Source organism: Diabrotica virgifera, chromosome 6 (genome assembly GCF_917563875.1).
Source record: "Diabrotica virgifera virgifera chromosome 6, PGI_DIABVI_V3a".
Lineage (NCBI taxonomy): Eukaryota > Metazoa > Arthropoda > Insecta > Coleoptera > Chrysomelidae > Diabrotica > Diabrotica virgifera.
Window position 1 is genome coordinate 245,643,027 of NC_065448.1, and position 21,266 is coordinate 245,664,292.

General features: G+C 36.1%; 1 protein-coding gene across 3 annotated transcripts in view; it reads left to right on the top strand.

The window, feature by feature from the left end:
- Positions 1–21,266, top strand: part of LOC126887482 (proton channel OtopLc-like) — a 105,886-nt gene that overhangs the window by 70,159 nt on the left and 14,461 nt on the right. For all 3 annotated transcript variants that reach the window (XM_050655048.1, XM_050655049.1, XM_050655050.1), the window contains one exon: positions 20,758–20,921. In XM_050655048.1, coding sequence (XP_050511005.1) covers positions 20,758–20,921 — 164 coding nt within the window. The remainder of the gene's footprint in view (positions 1–20,757; positions 20,922–21,266) is intronic.

Consider the following 21,266-nt stretch of genomic DNA (forward strand, 5'->3'; position numbering starts at 1 on the left):
TACTTAATCTTCATGTTTTTTAAATATTGAATCTATTGTTTTAATTTACTGCTTAATACAAAACTAAACCTTCTTTTGAGAACTCGAGCTTAGTAAAACCAGAGAACAACGTAAAACTCCAATCGTCAGAGACGAAAATGCCACTGAACTTCTGAAAATGGTACGACCAAGCTAAGTTTTGCTGAGAATGTCCATTTTGTGGCACGAAAAAAGATGCAAATAAGTTTGCTAGTCCTACTCCTGGGATTTCTTCTAAAACCCGCTCATTTAGGGGGGTGGGAGCGGTACTCGTCTCTCTTATTTTTGTACGTCCTTGAGGACTTAGTTATTTTAAATTATATATTGTATAAAGTCCGGATTATAAGCATGACAGAAAGGTCAAAATAAGCGCTTATATAAGCAAAAAATGTCGCAAAAATAAGCAATTTTTTTATGAAATAAGCAAGGTTCAAGAAAAAAACCCTGTAAGTAAACATGGATATAATGATATAAATATTATGAATAAAGGACATTAACATTAAATTACATTTATTTTTAATTAACAACAAATAAAAAATTACAAAAGTGTTAAACTATAATATAATAAAAAAATCGAAAAATAATTAACATATTAATATATTTTTTATTTATGGCCATTAGCATAAAAATAATTAACAATAATATATTTTTCGAAATTTTCTTGTAAAAATCTATGTCTTCTATCTGTATACATATTTTTATACGTAGAAAAAGTTCTTTCAACATCTACAGATGTGAGGTACAAATTAAAAATGAAAAGTATTTTACAACAATATAATAAATTTCAGCTGTCTGCAGACAAATATTAGTTTATTACATGGACAGGTATAACGATGGATTTTTCCGTTTATCTCCTAAGCCTAAAGGATTAAAATTATTATGGTTTATTGAAGTATTAGAGTTTTCTAGCTCTGCATACTTCATCATTTTTCTTAAGACAGGAAGAATAACACTATAGTTTGAAGAATAACACTATTGTTTATTTGAAGTAAAATAAACAGTGATAAGCAACATATCTTTAAAATAAGCATTTTTACTAAAAATCCTAATAAAGCAAAAAAACAAAAAAAAGCAAAAAAAGCAAAATGCTTATAATCCGGACTTTATATAATCTATAAAGAAAATCTTGATTAGATCTAGTTTGAAGTCTATAAAATGGACACAAACTCCCAGAAAAAACCTAATAAACCAATTTTTCGGCATTTTGAAGGTGACGCACATTACGGATTTTCAGTTTTGAATTTATTTTTATTTAGCGTATGGCTTAAGTATATCACAGAATATATTTATATTTATGCATTATACAATGCATCACAAACAGATGTCCAATTTTTTTATATATTCGATTGACCCTTCGGTTGCCATTACAAAGTCTATAGGGTCGCCTGTGTATGCTCTGCGTGGGCAGTCCTGAACAATGTGACTGATCGTCTGTCTTGCAGCGCCGCAGTCACAAGAAGGCGAGGGGAGTTTACCCCATCTGTGGAGGGAGTCGGCGCATCTTCCACAGTTTGTTCGAATTCGATTAAGGGCTGCCCAAATCTTACGGGGACGTTCAAATTCGCCAGGTTTCCCTATGATGTCCGGTAGACTATGGTAATGCGGATCTGTCCTACTTTCCCAATCTTCTCTCCATCGGGTATTTAAGTCAAAGTTGGATTGCTGCAGCGCTTGAGCAGATTGTAGAGGGGGTAACCTGGATCGGAGACGGTTTCCAAGAATATCGGGGATGTCGTTGTGGACTAGAAGCTGGCGACTGTCCATTATTTTGTTATATTCTTTAACCAATGCATGTTTGCGGCGTAGGTTGGGTGGTGCTATATTACTAAGGGTAGGTAGCCACATTGTAGGGGTGGGCTTAATTGTGCCTGTTATCATACGCATAGTACGGTTTAGTTGGGTGTCGACCAGGTGGGTATGCCTGCTATTTAGCTACACTGGAGCACAGTATTCTGCCACCGGATATATCAGGCCAAGAGCAGAGGATCTTAATGTTGATGCTGTGGACCCCCATGTAGTGCCGCAGAGTTTCTGTATTATATTGTTGCGTGTTTTCAATTTTGCTGCTGTTTTCGTCAGGTGTTCTCTGAATGTGAGCGTTCTGTCTAGAGTAACCCCAAGGTATTTCGGGTATTTATTGTGTTTTAACAGCTTGTTATTAAAATACACTCGCAATTCTCTGTTTGCCAACTTGTTGTTTAGATGAAAAGCTGATACTTCAGTTTTTGTAGTACTTGGCTGTAGTCTCCATTTCTTAAGGTATTCGCTGAGGATGGATAAGTCATTCGTGAGAGTGATTTCTGTAGTTTCTAAAGATTGGTGGCTTGTTGCAAGGGTCCAGTCGTCAGCATATCCAAACTTCCGAGATTCGGTTTCAGGCATGTCAGCAATATAGAGGCTGAAAAGTAAAGGGGCAAGGACAGAACCCTGTGGAAGACCATTGTTAAGTTTCATCTGTCTACTCGTCTCCTTTCCCATTATAACCTGGAAGGCTCTGTTGGTCAGCATGTTGTCAATGAGGTTAATTATCTTTCTGCAGGGGATAATGCGGGCCAGTTTATATATTAATCCCTGTCTCCAAACAGTATCATATGCTGCTGTTAGATCTATAAATACTGTTGCTGTCTTTTGTTTCTTTTGAAAACTAGCTTCTATAAAAGTTGCTAATGACAGCACTTGGTCCGTACAGCTTCGATGAGGGCGGAAGCCAGCTTGTTCAATGGGGACATTTTCTAGTATCCTGTGACTAATTCTGTTGAGGAGAAGCTTTTCTAATAGTTTATATACCATGCTGAGTAGAGCTATGGGGCGGTAGTTTTCTGGCTTATCGTTTGATTTGCCCGGTTTCGGAATTGCAATTATCTTTGTTCGCTTAAGTGAGAAAGGAATGTTACCTGACTGAAGTATATCATTAAAGAACATTGCAAGCCACTGTTTCGTGTATGCACCACTGTGTATCAAGAACTCTGGATGGATACCATCAAAGCCAGGTGCTTTACCTGATTTCATTTCTTTCAGCGCATGTGTGATTTCAGAAATAAGTATTCTTGCTGAATATTCGGAGTTCGTTCTGTTCATTTGTTTTAATGCCCTTAAGTCTCTTTTCACGTTGGTAGTATGTGTTCGATCTCGTGGAGATCTGGATAGAGATACTATATGGGAGGCAACCTTGTTAGGAGACATTTTAGACTCTCTGGATTCCAGCTGGTTAGCTCCTCCAATTTTCCGCAACAAGGACCATGCCTGCCGGCTTGATTTTTTTGAAGTCAAGGTTTTCGACAGTCTTTATCCATTTTTGGCGTCTAGCTGTATCGATGTTGTGTAAAAGCTCATCGGCTATTTCTCGGTCACCACTTTCGAGAAACTTCGTGTATAAGTCTTCACATGTTTCAGTCCATCCAGGCACATAGGCATTCAGTTTTGAAGATTCATCGTAAAAAATGGTGTAAATAGCGCAACGTAGATTATTTGATAGAATTAACTTCATTTTCATCAAAATAAAAAAGTTCCATACGAAAGCTTTAAAGCATTTTGGATTTTGTTGATAGGACCTTTTGATCAAAAGATATTGAGCTGATACAAATTGTATTTAAAACATTTCTGAGAGAACGGTTCATTTTATACAAATAGTAATAAGTATTTTTGAGCCGAATTAGGCTCAGGTAAGTACATTTGTTGTTCGAAACATTTTTTCTACGGCGTACAGATTCGTGGTAAATCTATATTCCCCCCCCCCCCTACGAAAACTGCTACATTTTAGAGAAAAGTACGGGCAACATTTCCAGTAAAATTCAGCTTGTTCATCTCGATTTTAGAGATCAATCTTAAGAGATGGGCTATTATGATTTCTTGCGATACTTAAAAGCAATTTTTGCAAAAAACGTTTATACATCATGGATACCCACATGGGGACATTTTAAGACAGATACCGCCTGGTCTATAATATTAAAATAAATTCGAAATACATATTACAAAGTTAATTAAGCTTCAAAAATTGTATAGTTCCACATCAACCGTACTATATAATCAATTACAATTATCATTTCTGGCAAACAATAATAATTATAGTAAATTGCGATAACTGCATTTCGACTGCAATTTCGCAGCAGCCTTGTGTAATAATCCAGCAATTTATCCAGTAATTAAACGTAGTGAACGCAGTTAAACCCTATCGATTGACTTTCCGAACTGTTTACATTTAAAATTGTCGGTAAAGTTACGGTGTTTTTGACCAACCTTACGGCTACGTTCATTTACATTTTTTGTGTTAATAAAACTCGTAAAGTTACTTGATATAATAAACTTTTGAGTAAATATTATTTCATTATAATTTTAAACAAAATTTTAAAAATCTACCTTTTTTATATCATATACTAAGGATTTCCACTATGTATGTATCCGAGATGAAAATAATAAAATATTAGTCCACGAAAAGGTTGTCAAAAAGAGATGGAGAAAGTACTTTGGCAGCTTATTAAATGAATAATTTGACAGACAGCCTGTGGAGTCAACGGAGACAGTAGCAGCAATGGTCACCAAAATAACAAACGAGGAAGTGGCTCAAGTGCTTCAAAAAATAAAGAAAGAAAAGCGGTAGGACCCGATGATAGTCCTGGGGAAGTATGAAGAGATTGGGAGAGACAGGAACAAGGTGGCTAGCAGGTTTATTTTATATAATTATGGAAGTTTGACAACTGCCAGACGAATGGAGAAGCAGCATATTAATACCTGTTTACAAAAACAAGGGAGATATACAACAATGTACAAACTACAGGGCTATAAAACTGCTACATGAAAATATGGGAAAGAGTAATTGATAGACGGATACGCGCAGAGACCGAAATATCCGAGAATCAATTTGGCTTTATGCAGGGCAGATCAACAACAGATCCAATTTTCAGTATAAGGCAGTTGATGGAAAAATACAGGAGTAAAGAAACAAATTCTCATATGGTATTCATTGATCTTGAGAAAGCATGTGTTAGAGTTTCTCGAGAGATTATGTGGTGGGCACTCAATAAGAAAGGAGTCCCTGGTGAATATGTAAAGATTGTGAGGGATATGTATGAGGGAATAACGACTAGTGTTAGGACAGGTGTGGGAGAGACTGATAAATTTTATGTGAAAGTAGGATGGCACCAAGTCTCGGTGCTTAGTCCGTATTTATTCTCATTAGTTTTGGACCAGATAACAGCGAAACTACAGGGCAACATTCCATGGTGCTTAATGTATGCTAATGATGTCGTGTTAGTAGGAAATAGCGAAAGAGACTTAGAACAAAAACTGGAATAGTGGAGACAAGCTCTCGAGGAAAAAGGTTTAGTAGGACAAAGACAAAGTATTTGGAATGCTCATTTAAAGATGGAGTTACTACAAATAAAATAGTATCTTTGGATGGTGACCTGATTGTAAAAAGCAATAGTTTTAAGTACCTGGGATCGGTATTACAGAGTAATGGAGAAATATATGAAGATGCATGCAGTAGAATTAGGGCTGGATGGATGAAATGGAAGGAAGCGAGTGGTGTGGTGTGTGACAGGAAAATTTCAATAAAGTTGAAGGGAAAATTCTATAAAACAGCCATAAGTCCAGCTATGATGTACGGAACTGAATGTTGGGCAGTGAAAAAGGAAGAGGAACAACGAATGCATGTGGCGGAAATGAGAATGCTTAGATGGATGAGTGGAGTGGCAAAAAAGGATAAAATTAAAAATGAGTATATTAGGGGAAGCCTAGGTGTGGCACCAAGTGATGCCAAAATGAGAGAGCATAGGTTAAGATGGTTTGGTCATGTTCAACGTCGAGACGTTAATCACCCAATACGAAGTAGCTGAAGTGTAGATTCCTGGAAGGAGTAGGAGAGGAAGACCAAAGAAGACCTGGGGGGAGGCGATAAGGCAGGATATGTTGGTAAAGGGGATTAATATTGATATGATCCAAGATAGAATTGTGTGGAGAAATGCAATTAGGGAAGCCAACCCCGCATAGGGATAAGGCAAAGAGAATGACGTCTAAGGATCTCCAAAGTTTTCAGTGTATTCGTTCACTGAACCGTTCTCTCCAATAAATTCTTTCTGTTTTGCCAGTCCCTTTCCTGCATATTTCTTATTTCCATTGCTTCGTCCACTTCACTTCTGAAAGATCTCCGGGGTCTGCCTGTCTTCCTTCTTCTGATAAAAATTGAAAAATTGCGAAATCGACCATTTTTAACCTTTGAAAACTATGTGAAAAACTTAAAATTTGAATGTTGCCAAGGTAGGTAGATATTCTTTAAACATCGATTGATGAAATCCCGATCAGTTTTTTGCAATACAGTATTCAAAACTCCTTTGTTTTTTAATTTCCAATCACGCGTGCGCGACACTATTTTTCACCGTATGGTGCAAATGAAACGTATGGTTCATTGTGTATACAGTATGGTGAAAATGAAACGAATAAATTTGTTATTTCGTAAACCGGCGACTTTAAGGGAAAAACCCGAAACAGGTCGATTTTTATTTGTAAGTTATGATATTGTGGCATATATGGTATACTAGTGACGTAGTATCCGTCTGGGTGTGATGACGTAATCGATGATTTTTTTAAATGAGAATAGGGGTCGTGTGGTAGCTCATTTGAAAGGTTCTTCAATTCTCTATTCAGTAATGTAAACATTTACATAATTATTTATACAGGGTGTCCAAATTTTTTTTATTAAATTAAGTTATTTGACACAAAAAGAAGTAGAAGGACACCCTGTATAAATAATTATATAAATGTTTATATTACTGAATAGAGAATTGAAAAACATTTTAAATGAGCTAGCACACGACCCCTATTCTCCTTTAAAAAAATCATCGATTACGTCATCACTTCCAGACCGATGACGCCACTAGTATACCATACATGCCACAATATCATAACTTAAAATTAAAAGTCGACCTGTTTCGGGATTTTTCCGTAAAGTCGCTGATTTACGAAATAACGAATTTATTCCTTTCATTTGCACCATACTGTCGGTGGAAAATAGTGTCGCGCACGCTTGATAAGCAATTAAAAAAAAGGAGTTTTGAATATTGTATTGCAAAAAACTCTTCGGAATTTCATCAATCGATGTTTAAAGAATATCTACCTACCTTGCCAACATTCAAATTTTTAGTTTTTCACATAGTTTTTGAGGGTTGAAAATGGCCAATTTCGCAATTTTTCAATTTTTAATCGCTTATATGTCAAAAACTATCAACTTTAGAGAAATGTCACTGAAGACCTTTTCTGTTTGGAATGATCCAAAAAACCTAAAAAAACTTTGTTCCATGCAAAAAAAATAATTTTAGGAAAAAAACAAAAAAAAAACTTTTAAAAAATTTTTGACCCACTTTTGGTCCTGGAAACAGGCAAATTTGTTAAAAGGGGTCCTTTTTGAGTAAGACTGTGCAAAAAATCCGAATCGGAATATTTTTCCTAGCCGATACGCAGTGGCTTTTTGTAATCTAATTTCAATCTAATAAATATATTGATAAATGTATAATATGACTCAATTCTTATGCCACCCTTTCTAAACAATAACTCTAAAACTAGAGCGATTATCCAAAAAATACAAACTTTAATTAAATTTACTCCCCAATCGTAAAAGCCAATATTTTCGTCTAACAACGTAACCCCTCACTTAACATCGCCAAACTACGGTCAACATTACGCCACTAAATTATACTTTCTCACATGCAGCGTTTCCAGCTCTAGTCGACCAGAAACAAGATGTTTAGAAGCAATGTTACATTTGTACCTCGTTACAATTGTACCCGATCTCCCCTATATAGTTATCTGTTCCTTACTGGTGTGCCCATTCCTTCCCACTTGCTTTTCCATGGTTTCAGGGTTTTTTCCAGGAATATTTTGAAGAAGGTAGGGAATGTGGAGCAGCTCTGTAGCAGTCCCTTTGTTGTCTTAAATGAACTGCATATTCTATTGCCGGTTTTGATAACTACTGTGTTATTCTTATAGAGTGCTTTTATTGCGTTGATTAATATTCACCGAACTTAGATGTCTTCCATTGCATCCCATAGCTTGGTTCTAATTATCGAGTAATAGGCCTTCTTAAGATCTACAGAAGCCAGATGGACGGATCTATTTTTGGCCATTTTTTTTTCTATTAGTTGTTCGACTGTGAACTAAGCGTATGGAATAATTGTTCTGCATTTGATATCTGAGTTTATTCTCAAATGTTTTTTTAACCAAGAAACTTGTTTTCTTCTTACACTCACACGGCCCTCCACTTTGCCTTTAAGGATCAGTTATAGTATTCCATACTACAGATAAGACATTTTTCGGTGTTTAACAATCTTAAGCAGTTCTCTATCTCTGTTGACGTTTTGTTGAAGATGAATGTTACGAATTCCTTGGACCGACCGTATATGACAAATAACTTAAGCACAGTATTAAGAGAGATAAAAGTTAGTCAACGACTCTCCAGTAAAGCCTATCTCCAACAATTAAAATACTTTGGACATGTTATGAGAGCAAACACAGAAAACATGGAAAGACTCGTTATACAAGGAAAGGTGGAAGGCCAAAGATCACGAGGAAGATCCTCAACAAGATGGATCGATCAAATTACAGGAATATGCAAAATACTTATATATGAGTTACAAGAGATGAACAGAGATAGAGATTTTTGGAGACGGACAATACACGACATCACGTCAACCACTACACTCCCTAAGGCCGATGCCGCACTGCAGGAAGTTTGGTAGGATGGTGGATGGTAGAAACCTACCTGTCGACCATCCAGCTACTTATACCAGGAATTACAAAACGACGGTAGCCGCAGTGGCTTCCCACTACCATCTAACCTTCCGGTGTTTCGCCAGGCGTCTATCCACCCATTATTCCATCCGGTGTACAGTAAAGGAAAAAACCCTTACTGTATAATATAATGTGTATCCCTATCTGTCTGTAGAGTAGGGAGTGTGAGTCAAGTCCCACAGCACTTAGGCCACAATTGACCCATTGTGTATTTCCCAGGGGGTTGTCGTCCTTAGTTCATTATCCATCCTGCCATTTCCAGGAAGGTGGACAAATCACCTGGTGACATCTCCCCTATATCGGCAGGTGTAGGCCAAGGCTCGCCGAACGCATACTCTCGCATTGACGATAACTCCGGACATTCACATAGGACATGCCCGACAGTTTCGTCATCTCGTTTACACCTCCTGCATAGAGATGAGTCTACTAGCCCCAGTGTGTGGAGGTGTTTTCTTAGTTGACAATGGCCAGTTAAAAAACCAACTGTCAAGCGTAGGTTTTTCCTGGTCATTCTCAAGTACTTTTCTGATGCTGACTTCCCAAGGTTCCTTAGTGTTACCTTGGCAAGTCTACATCCTGGCCCTTCTTCCCATCTTCTTACGGTTTGCGTGTGGGAGTGACATTTGACAGTTTCCGCGATTGTTGCAATCGACAAGCCAAAAAGATCACAAGGTCCTAAGAGTCTTAGGCCTGCTGCCCTTCTAGCCAGCTGGTCAGCAATGCGATTGCCTTTATTTCTGCTGTGTCCTTTAACCCACCTCAGGATGATGTTGTTACCATCCGAAGCTTGGGCTAGCGATTCATGACACTCCATTACTAGCCCTGATATGACACGTGGTCTGATCAGGGTTAGTAGCGCTTGTCTGCTGTCTGTGCAGATTATTACAGTTTTGCCGGCTATACCTTTCCCGATTATCTCTTTTGCGGCTATGGAGATACCAGCCAGTTCACTCTGAACTACGCTGGTATTTTTGCCCATGCCCCATTTTATACTAAGGTTCAATGATCTGCAGTATATTCCACATCCTGAGCCTTCTTCCGTTTTGGAGCCATCGGTGTAGATGCAATATGCATTTGCCACGTTTAACTCCCTATGTTGTCTTGTTTCGATTTTGTAGGGTTTGTCGACGACAGACGTAGGTTTAATTGAGTCGCATCCATGGCCCGCATATAGCTGGGGCAGTTCCTCCAGCTCACCCCGCCAGAAACGACATCTCATATAATGTGTATCTAAAAAATGTATATAATTTAAGTAATTAGGTTGTTACAAAAATGTTGCTTCTACATAGCAAACAAAACGAAGGTTGATTGACGGAGTTTGTTTGTGTAACCTCGCAGAGACTCACGTATCGTTTACTTTTCAAAGTCCGAATTATAAGAAGATATAAATAGCCCACAGAGGGATTAACATTGGCAATATAGTATTGTTATTATTCATATTAAGATTAAGATCGTTACTATCCTAGTTAGCAGTCATGCGAGAAGGGTGTCCTGAAGGACTACCCCGCGAAACAACATCTTAGTAACCTTTGTAACGGGTAGTTGTTTTAAGGACGACAGACTCAGTAAAACACAATTTAAAAATAAAGCAAATATATTAAAGGTAATTATATACAGTTTAAAACAAATAAAATAAAATATAATTCCATCTTCTGCAAAGGAAAAACAATATTAAACTTTATTATAGTTATCCGATCATAATAGCAACATCGAAATAATACGATAATCAATATATACAATAATAATCTCGCTACGTTAAAACAACGTAGCCTGGAGACGGCATTTCACTTCAATGCAGTCACTCGTTCCTCGCTACTACCGCCTACTGCGATAACGATTGTGGCAAGACTCCACGTCACTACGGTGGCGTCTACCTAGGCATAGTTCCGCCTCACAAACGGCGCATCTTTGCCAGGCCAGCTGAAGCTCGTTCAATACGCGAGGCATCAGCTGTTGAGCCATAGTAAGTTCAATACACGAACCATGACTGATTTTCTCATTCTCCTAGCTCACCTTAAATATGCTCTCGATGCCCTCTCCTTCGGTTTCCTCCAGCGGTGCCGTGAAGAAGGAATGCGCAAACACGGACACTCCATCAGTCCCCTCCGGTAACAGCAGCTCATTGCCCGCCGAGGCATCACATCGTTACACCCCCTTCTCTTTGGAAAACAAAAAAAATGTAGCATACATTTTTTTTGTGCCGTGTGTGCAACACGGCTTGGACTCATCATCGGTGTGGTCTTGGTCGGTTCTTCCTTACTTCGTAAACTGGTCCTGGATGGCTGTCAAGAAGATGCTTCCCTCTGTAGATCTTGGTCGTGGTCCCCTCATATCCATTGGGACAGTGTACCAAGGCTTTTCTACAGCAAATGGTCACATTCTTCCTGCTGGCTGCATCTGCGACGGTTTACCCTTAAGGCATGTACTTTCTGTCGATTTTCTTTCACAAACTGGTCTGGGATGATTGTCAAGAGGATGTTTCCTTCTGTAGATCTTGCTCGTGGTCCCCTCAAATCCATTGGGACAGCTTATGAAGGTTTTTCTACAGCAGATGGTCACATTTTTCTTGCTGGTTTCATCTTTGACGGTTCCATCAACAATGTCGTATTTTTCGGTGATTCGTAAATTGGTCTCGGATGACTGGCTAGAAGGTGCTTCCTTCTGTAGATCTTGGGCGTGATCCCCTCAACTCCATTGGGACAGTATGCCAAGGTTTTTCTACAGCGAACGGTCGCAACTCTTCCTGCTCGTTGCATCGGCGACGTTTATTTTCGGTTCCTTCTCGGTTTCGGTTCCTTAAGAATCTGAAAACAAAGAAGCTTAATCATCTTTGAACGGGTTCTATTTATTTATCCACGACGTGGACCTGGTACTGAGTCTGTGTCTTTGTATGGTTCTAATTATTGCTCGGGTGCCAATTTGTAACGGGTAGTTACAAACTGCGTAGCTTTTATTTTGCTCGGGCGCCATTTTGTAACGGGTAGTTGTTTTAAGGACGACAGACTCAGTAAAACACAATTTAAAAATAAAGCAAATATATTAAAGGTAATTATATACAGTTTAAAACAAATAAAATAAAATATAATTCCATCTTCTGCAAAGGAAAAACAATATTAAACTTTATTATAGTTATCCGATCATAATAGCAACATCGAAATAATACGATAATCAATATATACAATAATAATCTCGCTACGTTAAAACAACGTAGCCTGGAGACGGCATTTCACTTCAATGCAGTCACTCGTTCCTCGCTACTACCGCCTACTGCGATAACGATTGTGGCAAGACTCCACGTCACTACGGTGGCGTCTACCTAGGCATAGTTCCGCCTCACAAACGGCGCATCTTTGCCAGGCCAGCTGAAGCTCGTTCAATACGCGAGGCATCAGCTGTTGAGCCATAGTAAGTTCAATACACGAACCATGACTGATTTTCTCATTCTCCTAGCTCACCTTAAATATGCTCTCGATGCCCTCTCCTTCGGTTTCCTCCAGCGGTGCCGTGAAGAAGGAATGCGCAAACACGGACACTCCATCAGTCCCCTCCGGTAACAGCAGCTCATTGCCCGCCGAGGCATCACATCGTTACACCTTATGTTGATTGATGTTGTAAATCATAAATAATGTTATAAGTTAGAGTCAGTGTTTCAACTCGACATACCAACCCTGCAACGTATCATGGCAATCTACCAACTTAACACCGGGTAGCCTGACTATGGAGGAAAGCGTAATAAGTGCTGTGTATAAAAGAAGGGCAATTTGGGACCCAGCAGACCCACTATGTGACGAAAAATGGCTTAAAATATCTGTTTTATTTATTCTTTGCAGTTGCATTAAAAAAATCCAATAGTTAAGTCAGGTGAATTTAAAAAACAATGTGTACCTTTAAGCATCCTTTAACTTGATTTTTCTCCACTTTCTGAAAAGTGTAGTTATTGAGTTTTACCTCTAATAGGACGATATATGCTAAAAAACAAACCAAATTTAACGTAACAAATGAAACAAACGATTCCTCAGCAGTCACTTGAATACTGATTTCAGAATGCAGCGCCCCTCCACCATCCACCTTTAAAATCCACCCTCCAAGCGACCATCTAGCATCCTGCAGTGAGGCATCCGCCTAAGGGGGTCAGGATTGAAGAGAGAGGTCTTTGTTGACCCTTCTCCGTACTTACTCATTAGTTTTTCTTGCTGTCCAAGATACCTTGAGCATCAGTCTATGAATTCACATTTGCAATGCTTCAATTCTGCTCATGATCGATACTTTTAGCGTCCACACTTCTGTACTATACAAAAGTACCGACCAAACATAACACTGAACCATTCTTTGTCTTAGTTCTAAATTGAAATGATTATTAAAAAGAAATGACTTTATTTTCATAAAAGTACCTAGTTTTAGTCATTGCTCTTTTGCGTTTCATTTCTATGTCTGGATCTAGTTGTTCCGTTATGACAGTCAGTGCCGGATTTACGCTACTTGCGGCCCTAGGCCAAATTACCCCGAGAGAGGTATTTTGCCCTAAATGTCGGACAAAAAGATTTTTGGCGTTTTATAGTATTATTAAAGTATTTTGTTCTACTTTTAGTTATAATAGACTAAAAAAAAAAAATGCAAATATTCTTAACAGATTTTATTTCTAATTAACATCATCTTCAGAATCATTTTCAAGACTAATATTGCAAATATCGTTTTCCTCCAAAAGATTGATGGTATCCGCTGAAAGAGGGGTCCTCTTTCTTTTATGTCTAGCGTTCCTCATTCCAGTCAGCAAGGGATCGGATGTCAATAACAACCTATTGAAAACGTCTGTGTTGCAGGCTACTCTCGAAAATTTTCGGGAGTAGTTTAGCCGAAAGGCGCGAATGTGCTTATTGCGGGCTTCTGCAGCTTCCTCAGAGAGTTGCCCGATTGGCAGAATTGCCTCCTTTATCACAGCTGCCCCATGACGCAACACCTTATGTAACGTGGGCGACATTGGGTAAAAATTGTACAAAAAAACGTACAATTCAGCAGTTTCTTTGCAATAAATTTCGAATTTTTTTGTATTAATTTTTATCCCGCAGCACATTGTGTCTAGAATGATTTTTAATCGGTAGATTAAATTCTGGTCAATCCCAGTTATTTCAGCAGATTTTTCGTATTCTTCGAAAAATCGTCTGCTGGTATTGCCATCATTTGTGTTTCCAAAGTTAGCCTTTGGAATATCCACTAGTAATCCTAGTTCTTCACGAAACTTGGTTTGGATTTCTTTTTTTCGTGTCTCCACTAATTTCTTTTCTTCGGCAGTCAGGCGAGCCCTCCACTTCATGACCGGTAATTTATAAGCTACATGCAGAATACTCTCGAAAAATCTTATTCGAGCGTGCAGCAAAGACAGACCAAATCGCATGTTTTCCGTATTGCAGGGCCTTTCTTTTGTAAGGTCGTTGAAATCAGTGGATGTGGCGCCACATATGTAACATCTCATGGTTGACTTGGTATGTGTTGCTGCGTTACATACCTTGCCGTCCACCATGGTAAAAACTATTTTGTGTTTGACGGATATGTTGTCGATCTTGGTCTTCCTCAGTTCGTTTATTTGATTTTCAACGTATCCGATCTCCTCATTGGTCACGTCAGTGTTTTCTTTCACAAATCGTATCCGTATTGGTCTGCAATGCCGTGGTGATGATGGAGTTGGATTTTGCCATATAATTCTTTTTTCGTTTCCATAGACTAGTTGGAGGGGAACGACAGAGCTTTGAAAAATGTTTGAGTCGGAATCAGTCTCATTTTCAAATTTCATTTTATACTGAGTCTGTTGAGATCCGTCACAACTCCATTTGCTGATAAGCACAAAGGACTGCTTTTCAGATTCAGTCAGTTGCTCCAGGACGCCCTCACCAAGATGCAATAATAACCGCTTGATTGTGTGATCCATTAAGCTTTGTACCCTTACTTCGGCACAGGTTTCAGTTATGCTGTAGATTTCGGGGTAGCATTCTTTCTTCAACTTCTTTAGAATCGAATAGCACGGGTAAAAGCCTGGATTCGTGTCTCGAACCACTTCATACTGGGCCTGGGTAAGTCCCGCCTCAACAAACATAAACAGGGAACGAAGGTGTGTCAATTTGGTCGAAATTTCTTTTTCTTGTTCAGCTGTCTTTTCTTTTATTGCTGCTGCATATTTTTTTGCTTTCTGAGGACTTCTGGTAAGGACCTTTACGATTTTTGATGCTTCGACTTCGCCAGTTTCTCGCAATTTCATTTGTGTTGCGTATGCCAGCTCAGGTAAGTCAGACGTTCGAAGCTCTTGAGTTTTTCGCCTTTTACTCCTTTCACATAATTCTGAGAACGACTTTTGAGGTCTACCTATACTTAGTCCTGTAACAAAAGATAAACATTTATTAGTAACTGATAAAATTCCATGAAATATAATCGAACTAAAAAAGAAAGTGAAATGAATGTCGACTTATTCAATTATTCATTTCACTTATTCCCCGTTAGAGGACATTCTAACCATACTGCGGTATAAATATTTTATTTTATACCGAGAAACTACGGACGTGTTGGTGTCAATTTCTCTTCTTTAGAGCCTCCTTGACAACGGGTAGACCTAGAAATAGTACTATCGGAGGATGGCAGGAGACCAATTTAAATCAAAACGAAACCTTAGATTTTCTATTTTAAAAAAGAAAGTCTCACGTGAATAGGTACCTGATTTTGGTAGGGATATTGTACCCTTGAGCCATTCTTTATTCATTTCCAGGAATCTGGCATTGGTATTGCGAGCAGCTGACCACTTCTGCTTGAACTGGTGACGTATGATCGACAGCTTGTGCTTTGCATCCGCAATGTTTGGGTCACCTTCAGAGTATTGATGCAGAAGTTCCAACTCCATAAATTCCAACTTTTTGTTGAAAGTTGACGCATTGGAGCGTTCCATTATAGTTAATAAATCGTTTCTAGTTAATACTCGCACCCCAGAAGACCCTGGAAACAAGATAAACAGATTTTCATAAATAAACAGAACACGTGGTTTTTTTAGTCCATACAAAAAAATTATTGCCAAAAATAGAGGGGTGGGTTGGGGTGGCTGATCTAAGCATTTTAGAATACTACAGAGTCTACTCTAAGACAAACCACATAAATTTTTACTTAGAAATGCTCAGAAATACTTTAAAACGCTTAATGACTTTTTAAAATGCGTATTTTATAGTATTTTTTTAGGGTTAGTTACCTAATGGAGCTAAAAGTACGAAAAATCTTTCTTTTGATAACAAAACTAAATAAAGTATTAAGTACATACCTGATTGTGTACAATCCATAGCAGAAACTCACAGGAAATTCACTTTTTCAGCATAAATTTAATATTTGAGAACAACGAAATTTGCGATTATCGAATAATTACACGACTAAGTCAAGTGAACAGTAACTTTTGACTGACTGCACGGAGCGGGGGAAACACTATAGCGTATCGGGTGCGCGCTATTGTTAGGAGGGGATACCGTTGTATTTCGAGGAATAATATAAAAACGTGTCTAACTAAAACAAATAAAATGGATTTTGTCCAACTTTTAGGGCCAAATACCTGTCTGTGGAGCGGTCCCCGATAACTTTACGATTATGTAATTAAAGCATAAGGCACGTTTCATAGTACGGGATCCGAATATACATAGGTCGATCTGTACCCATCTGCTTGACGGATGAAACATTTTTTTTATTAAATTTCATACATAGACAAATATTTCTAGCATGGGTTGCCTATCAAAATCGTGTCATAGCTATCCTTAAGGGGGGCCGTAGGGGTTGACATCAATATTTCAAGCACTTTTTCTTGAATATATGGTAGATTAATTTTATTTTTAAATTAAATAGGCATATTCAGTACAGTTCATAGATTATTCAAGAAAGAATTTAAGGAAAAATATTGAAAAAAAAGCCAACGGTGGCAAATTTTTAAAGACACCTCAACAAACAATGAATTTTGCGGTGGATATCAGAACTCATAGTTGGATTATGGTAAATAAAAAATTTGCTATCACCCAGAAGTCAAAATAACGATTTTTTTTTGCAAAAAAGGGTGAAAATCAACATATTTATTATTGTTAATAAAAAAATAAGCATAAAACAAAAAATATCTCGACAGTATTACCTTAAGGAATATCTAAAGAAAATATGTACAAAATTCCAGGTGAGTTGGTCAAGTATTTTTTGAGTTACAATGTCTACAAGGTCTACAGCCAAAAACGCATTTAAAGTATTATCAACTTTTATTTTCAATTTCTTTTTTGTCTGTCAAATCGTAAAGTGATGCACACCGGAATATATTTTTGAATCGCGGGGTAATTTACAAAAGAAAATCAGAACAGCTGTTAACCGTTTCTCACTACGCTCAAGCGCGCTGGGGAGAAGTTGCTGCAAAGCGAGTTGAAGGTAGGGAGGTAGGGAGATAGTGTTGAATATCCCTTTCTTCGACTCGCTTTGTAGCAGGTTCACGTCAGCACGCTTGAACGTAATGAACAACGGTCAACAGCTGTTCTCATTTTCTTTTGTAAATTACTCCGGGATTCAAAAAGATATTTCGGTGTGCATCATTTTATGATTTAAGAGACAAAAAAGAAATTGAAAATAAAAGTTGACAATACTTTAAACGCTTTTTCCTCAAAACTGCTTTTTTCAAAGGCTCTAGATATTGTAACTCAAAAACTATATACTTGAGGGACCCACCTGGAATTTTGTATATTATATTCTCTTTAGACATTACTTGAGGTAACGCTGTCGAGATGTTTTTTGTTTTATGCTTATTTTTTGTTTAACAATAATAAATATATTGTTTTTCGCACTTTTTGCAAAAAATCGTTGTTTTGACTTCTGAGTTATATCAAAAACTCAAAAGTCGATAAAACTAAAAAAAACTTTAGTAGAGGGTTACCTCGAAAAACTCGAAGCTAATAAAATCTGTTTAAATTTTTCATTAACCATGATCCAATGATGAGTTCTGATGCCCACCGCAAAATTCATTATATTTCGAGGTGTCTTCAAAAATTTGCCACCGTTGGCTTATTTTTCAATATTTTTCCTTAAATTTTTTCTACCATACTTTTAAAAAAATGTACTTGAAATATTGATCTCAACCCCTACGGCCCCCTTAAGGATAGCTATGACACGATTTTGAAGGCAACCCATGCTAGAAATATTTGTCTATGTATGAAATTTAATAAAAAAATGTTTCATCCGGCAAGCACATATGTACAGATCAACCTATACTCGGAACTTAGACGATCATATTAATACATAACGATTATTTTAATTTTACTTTTTCAAATTGATACAACATACAAAGCATAACATAAATGAAGAGAAATGTCACTAATGTTCTATTTGAATACGGTACATAAATAGGCTGAAAAGTTGTATTCACTAATTGAATATTCTTGGTTTACAAATTTGGCTAAAATTCCAAAACAGCTTCAACAACAATTTCTATATTTATAGAAAATATATATACCTAATTCAAAAAGTTAGCAAACAGCAGTTATTTGTAAAAATATTGACATTATAAGTTGAAAAGACATTATCAGTAAAAGAACAAGCAAAATACTATGAACTGTAATTGTAATATACTACGGTACTCAAAAATAAAAATATTAAAAATACAAACATTTTTGATATGAACATTGGTTGTTTTAATTAGATTGTATTGTTTAGATACAAAAGTAATGTACTCGATTTCCAGTAGCGGTAAATGTTAATTAATTTTGGAAAATGAAAATGCAGTTTTTTTACCAAAAAAGTTTCTTTTTTTAGAAAACGCTGCGGCCCCCTTTTGCTTGCGGCCCTAGGCCGCGGCCTAGTCGGCCTAGTGGTAAGTCCGGCGTTGATGACAGTTACCAAATATGTAATTTTGTATACTTTTTCAACTTGAAATCCATTTTATTTTAATTAATCTATATTAAATTGCTATTAAATAATCTTTTAATTTCTCATTACCATATAGATTTTAAGAAATCTATCTTCAAAATCTTACGTGTCTGTGGATTTGAAACTAGCAATTACGTGCCTTTCTTGAAAAATGGCGAGAATAAAAATAAACGATCACGCAGTATTCTGTTGCAGCTCAGCTCTCTAGTGGGTACATTCAGCCATTGAGCCGGCAATCGATACGGTTTGGAATAATACCAGAAATGATTTTGAGCCCGTTAACTTAGCTGAGATAATCTCATACTTTATTATCGGGATTACGACTTCTAAGCATAAAATTTGCCGTGATAATATGTATTTACAATACGTAGATATACGATGGCTCTTAATACGATAATGAGGTCGAATTAAAGAAGTATATTTCAAATTATTCAGGAAAAAGTATATTTTAAAAAATAATAAAAAAAAATATGAAAAAAATATTTTTAAGAAACGCTTTTCTTTAGTTACGAGTGACTAAAATTAAACATATTATAAAAAATCAACCAAAAAGTAAAAATAAAAAATAAAAATTGAAAAAATCTAACACATTCGTCAAAGAAAAGCGTGGCGCGTCTTCATCGAATAAACGGTTTTCGCACCACGCTTTTCTTTAACGAATGTGTTAGATTTTTTCAATTTTTTTTATTTTTTGCTTTTTGGTTAATTTTTTTATAATATGTTTAATTTTTATCTTAAATAGTTAATTCTTGACTAAAAAAAGCGTTTCTTAAAAAAATTTTTTTCATATTTTTTTATTTTTTATTTTTAGTCTTACACTTTTCAAACATTAAAATATATTGTCATGTTTATTAAAATATGTATAACACATATGATGTACAAACATGAAAAGTAGTCGGAATCGGCAAAAAATTTGAAACTTTATTGTTTATTTATGAAGCATAATAACGTAAACAATTACCGTAAAAAGTGAAATTATGTATAGTTCATAAAATTAACTACAATCTGTAAAAGTTTCAAGTTTCTTTATTGTAAAAAACAAGAGAATTTAAACATTTTCCGTTAAAATCGTTTTTTTTTATTTAAACAATTAATAAACAGAAAAAAATTATTGACTATTCGTTTATTGTTCCCTGGAATGCATATAACTGCAAATTTTTAGTCATTTTCATTGAAGAAAAGTCAGTCAAATTAACGTCCAAAGATTTGACCCGAATGATTGAACTAAAGAAAAGCGTTTAATTAATTAATACGACAAAACGAATTCTAAATTGTAGCACAAAACGTCTCTACCGGTGATTTTTTTAAGACTACGATAAAGACACGAATTTGTTGACTTCGAGTTTTGGTTGAAGTTTTGTTTCGTATCGTATTGAAATTTGACACAAATAAACGCCGATTTACATATAAACAAATATATGAGCGTTCAAAATTTGAAACTTTATTGTTTATTTATGAAGCATAACGTAAACAATTAATGTAAAAAGTGAAATTATGTATAGTTCATATCCGTAAAAGATACAAGATTGTACAGATACAATCCGTAAAAGTTTCTAGTTTCTACATTGTAAAAAACAAGAGAATTTAAGCATTTTCCATTAAAATCGTTTTTTTTTTATTTAAACAATTAATAAACATAAAAAAATATTTTTATTGATTATTTGTGTATTGTTCCCGCGAATGCATAGGTATGTCTGCAAATTTTCATTCATTTGCATTGAAGAAAAGGCAGTCAAATTAACGTCTAAAAATTTGATGCAAACTATTGAAGTAAAGAAAAGCGTTTAAAAAAGTGCAGAACAATCATATTCTTTATTTTTTCTTTTTGTACTCTAGTGACTTTTTTTTATGAAATTGATCTTATAAAATATTAGTTCACATTAGTCTATAACTAAATATTCGTCTAAATTTCGATAATTTTATTGTTTATATGATAAAAACAAAATTATTTGCGTTTCATTTTATACAACACACAAGTTTATATCAAGCTGTTGTAAATGGAAAAAAGTTTTAGTGAAATTAATACAGTATACCTATATTTATTTGTTTCAGCGTTCGGTATTGGAAGTATGGTCTACTCAGGTTTAGAATTTGGCCGATATTTTGAGCTCAAGAATAATCCTGAATGCAATTCAAATATCCTTCAAGCTCTAACTCCTGTTACTCGAATGGTCCTTACGTTAGTTCAAGTGCAGTTTATATTTCTAAACAGTAAGGTATTTATCATAACGGTTTTTAAATAGTGGTAAAGTTAGTATTGACTCGAGATTTACTGAAATCTCAACCAACTAATAAATAACAATTTCAAATTAGTAAATTTGTAAAGGAATGTACAATAACGTATATTTTAACCAAAATATCTGAACAAAACATGTTGAAAACGAAAATCGCGTTTTGGGTTTTGGCAACAAATAAAATAAATTAATAAAACATTGGAGGTTGTAAAAAAAATTATTCTTCTTTTCTTTTTCCTTTTTATAAGTAATTCTGCTTACAATTTTTGATTAAGTATCTCTTGCTATTTAGACCAAACGAATCTCCCCCATGCTTCTATGTAATAA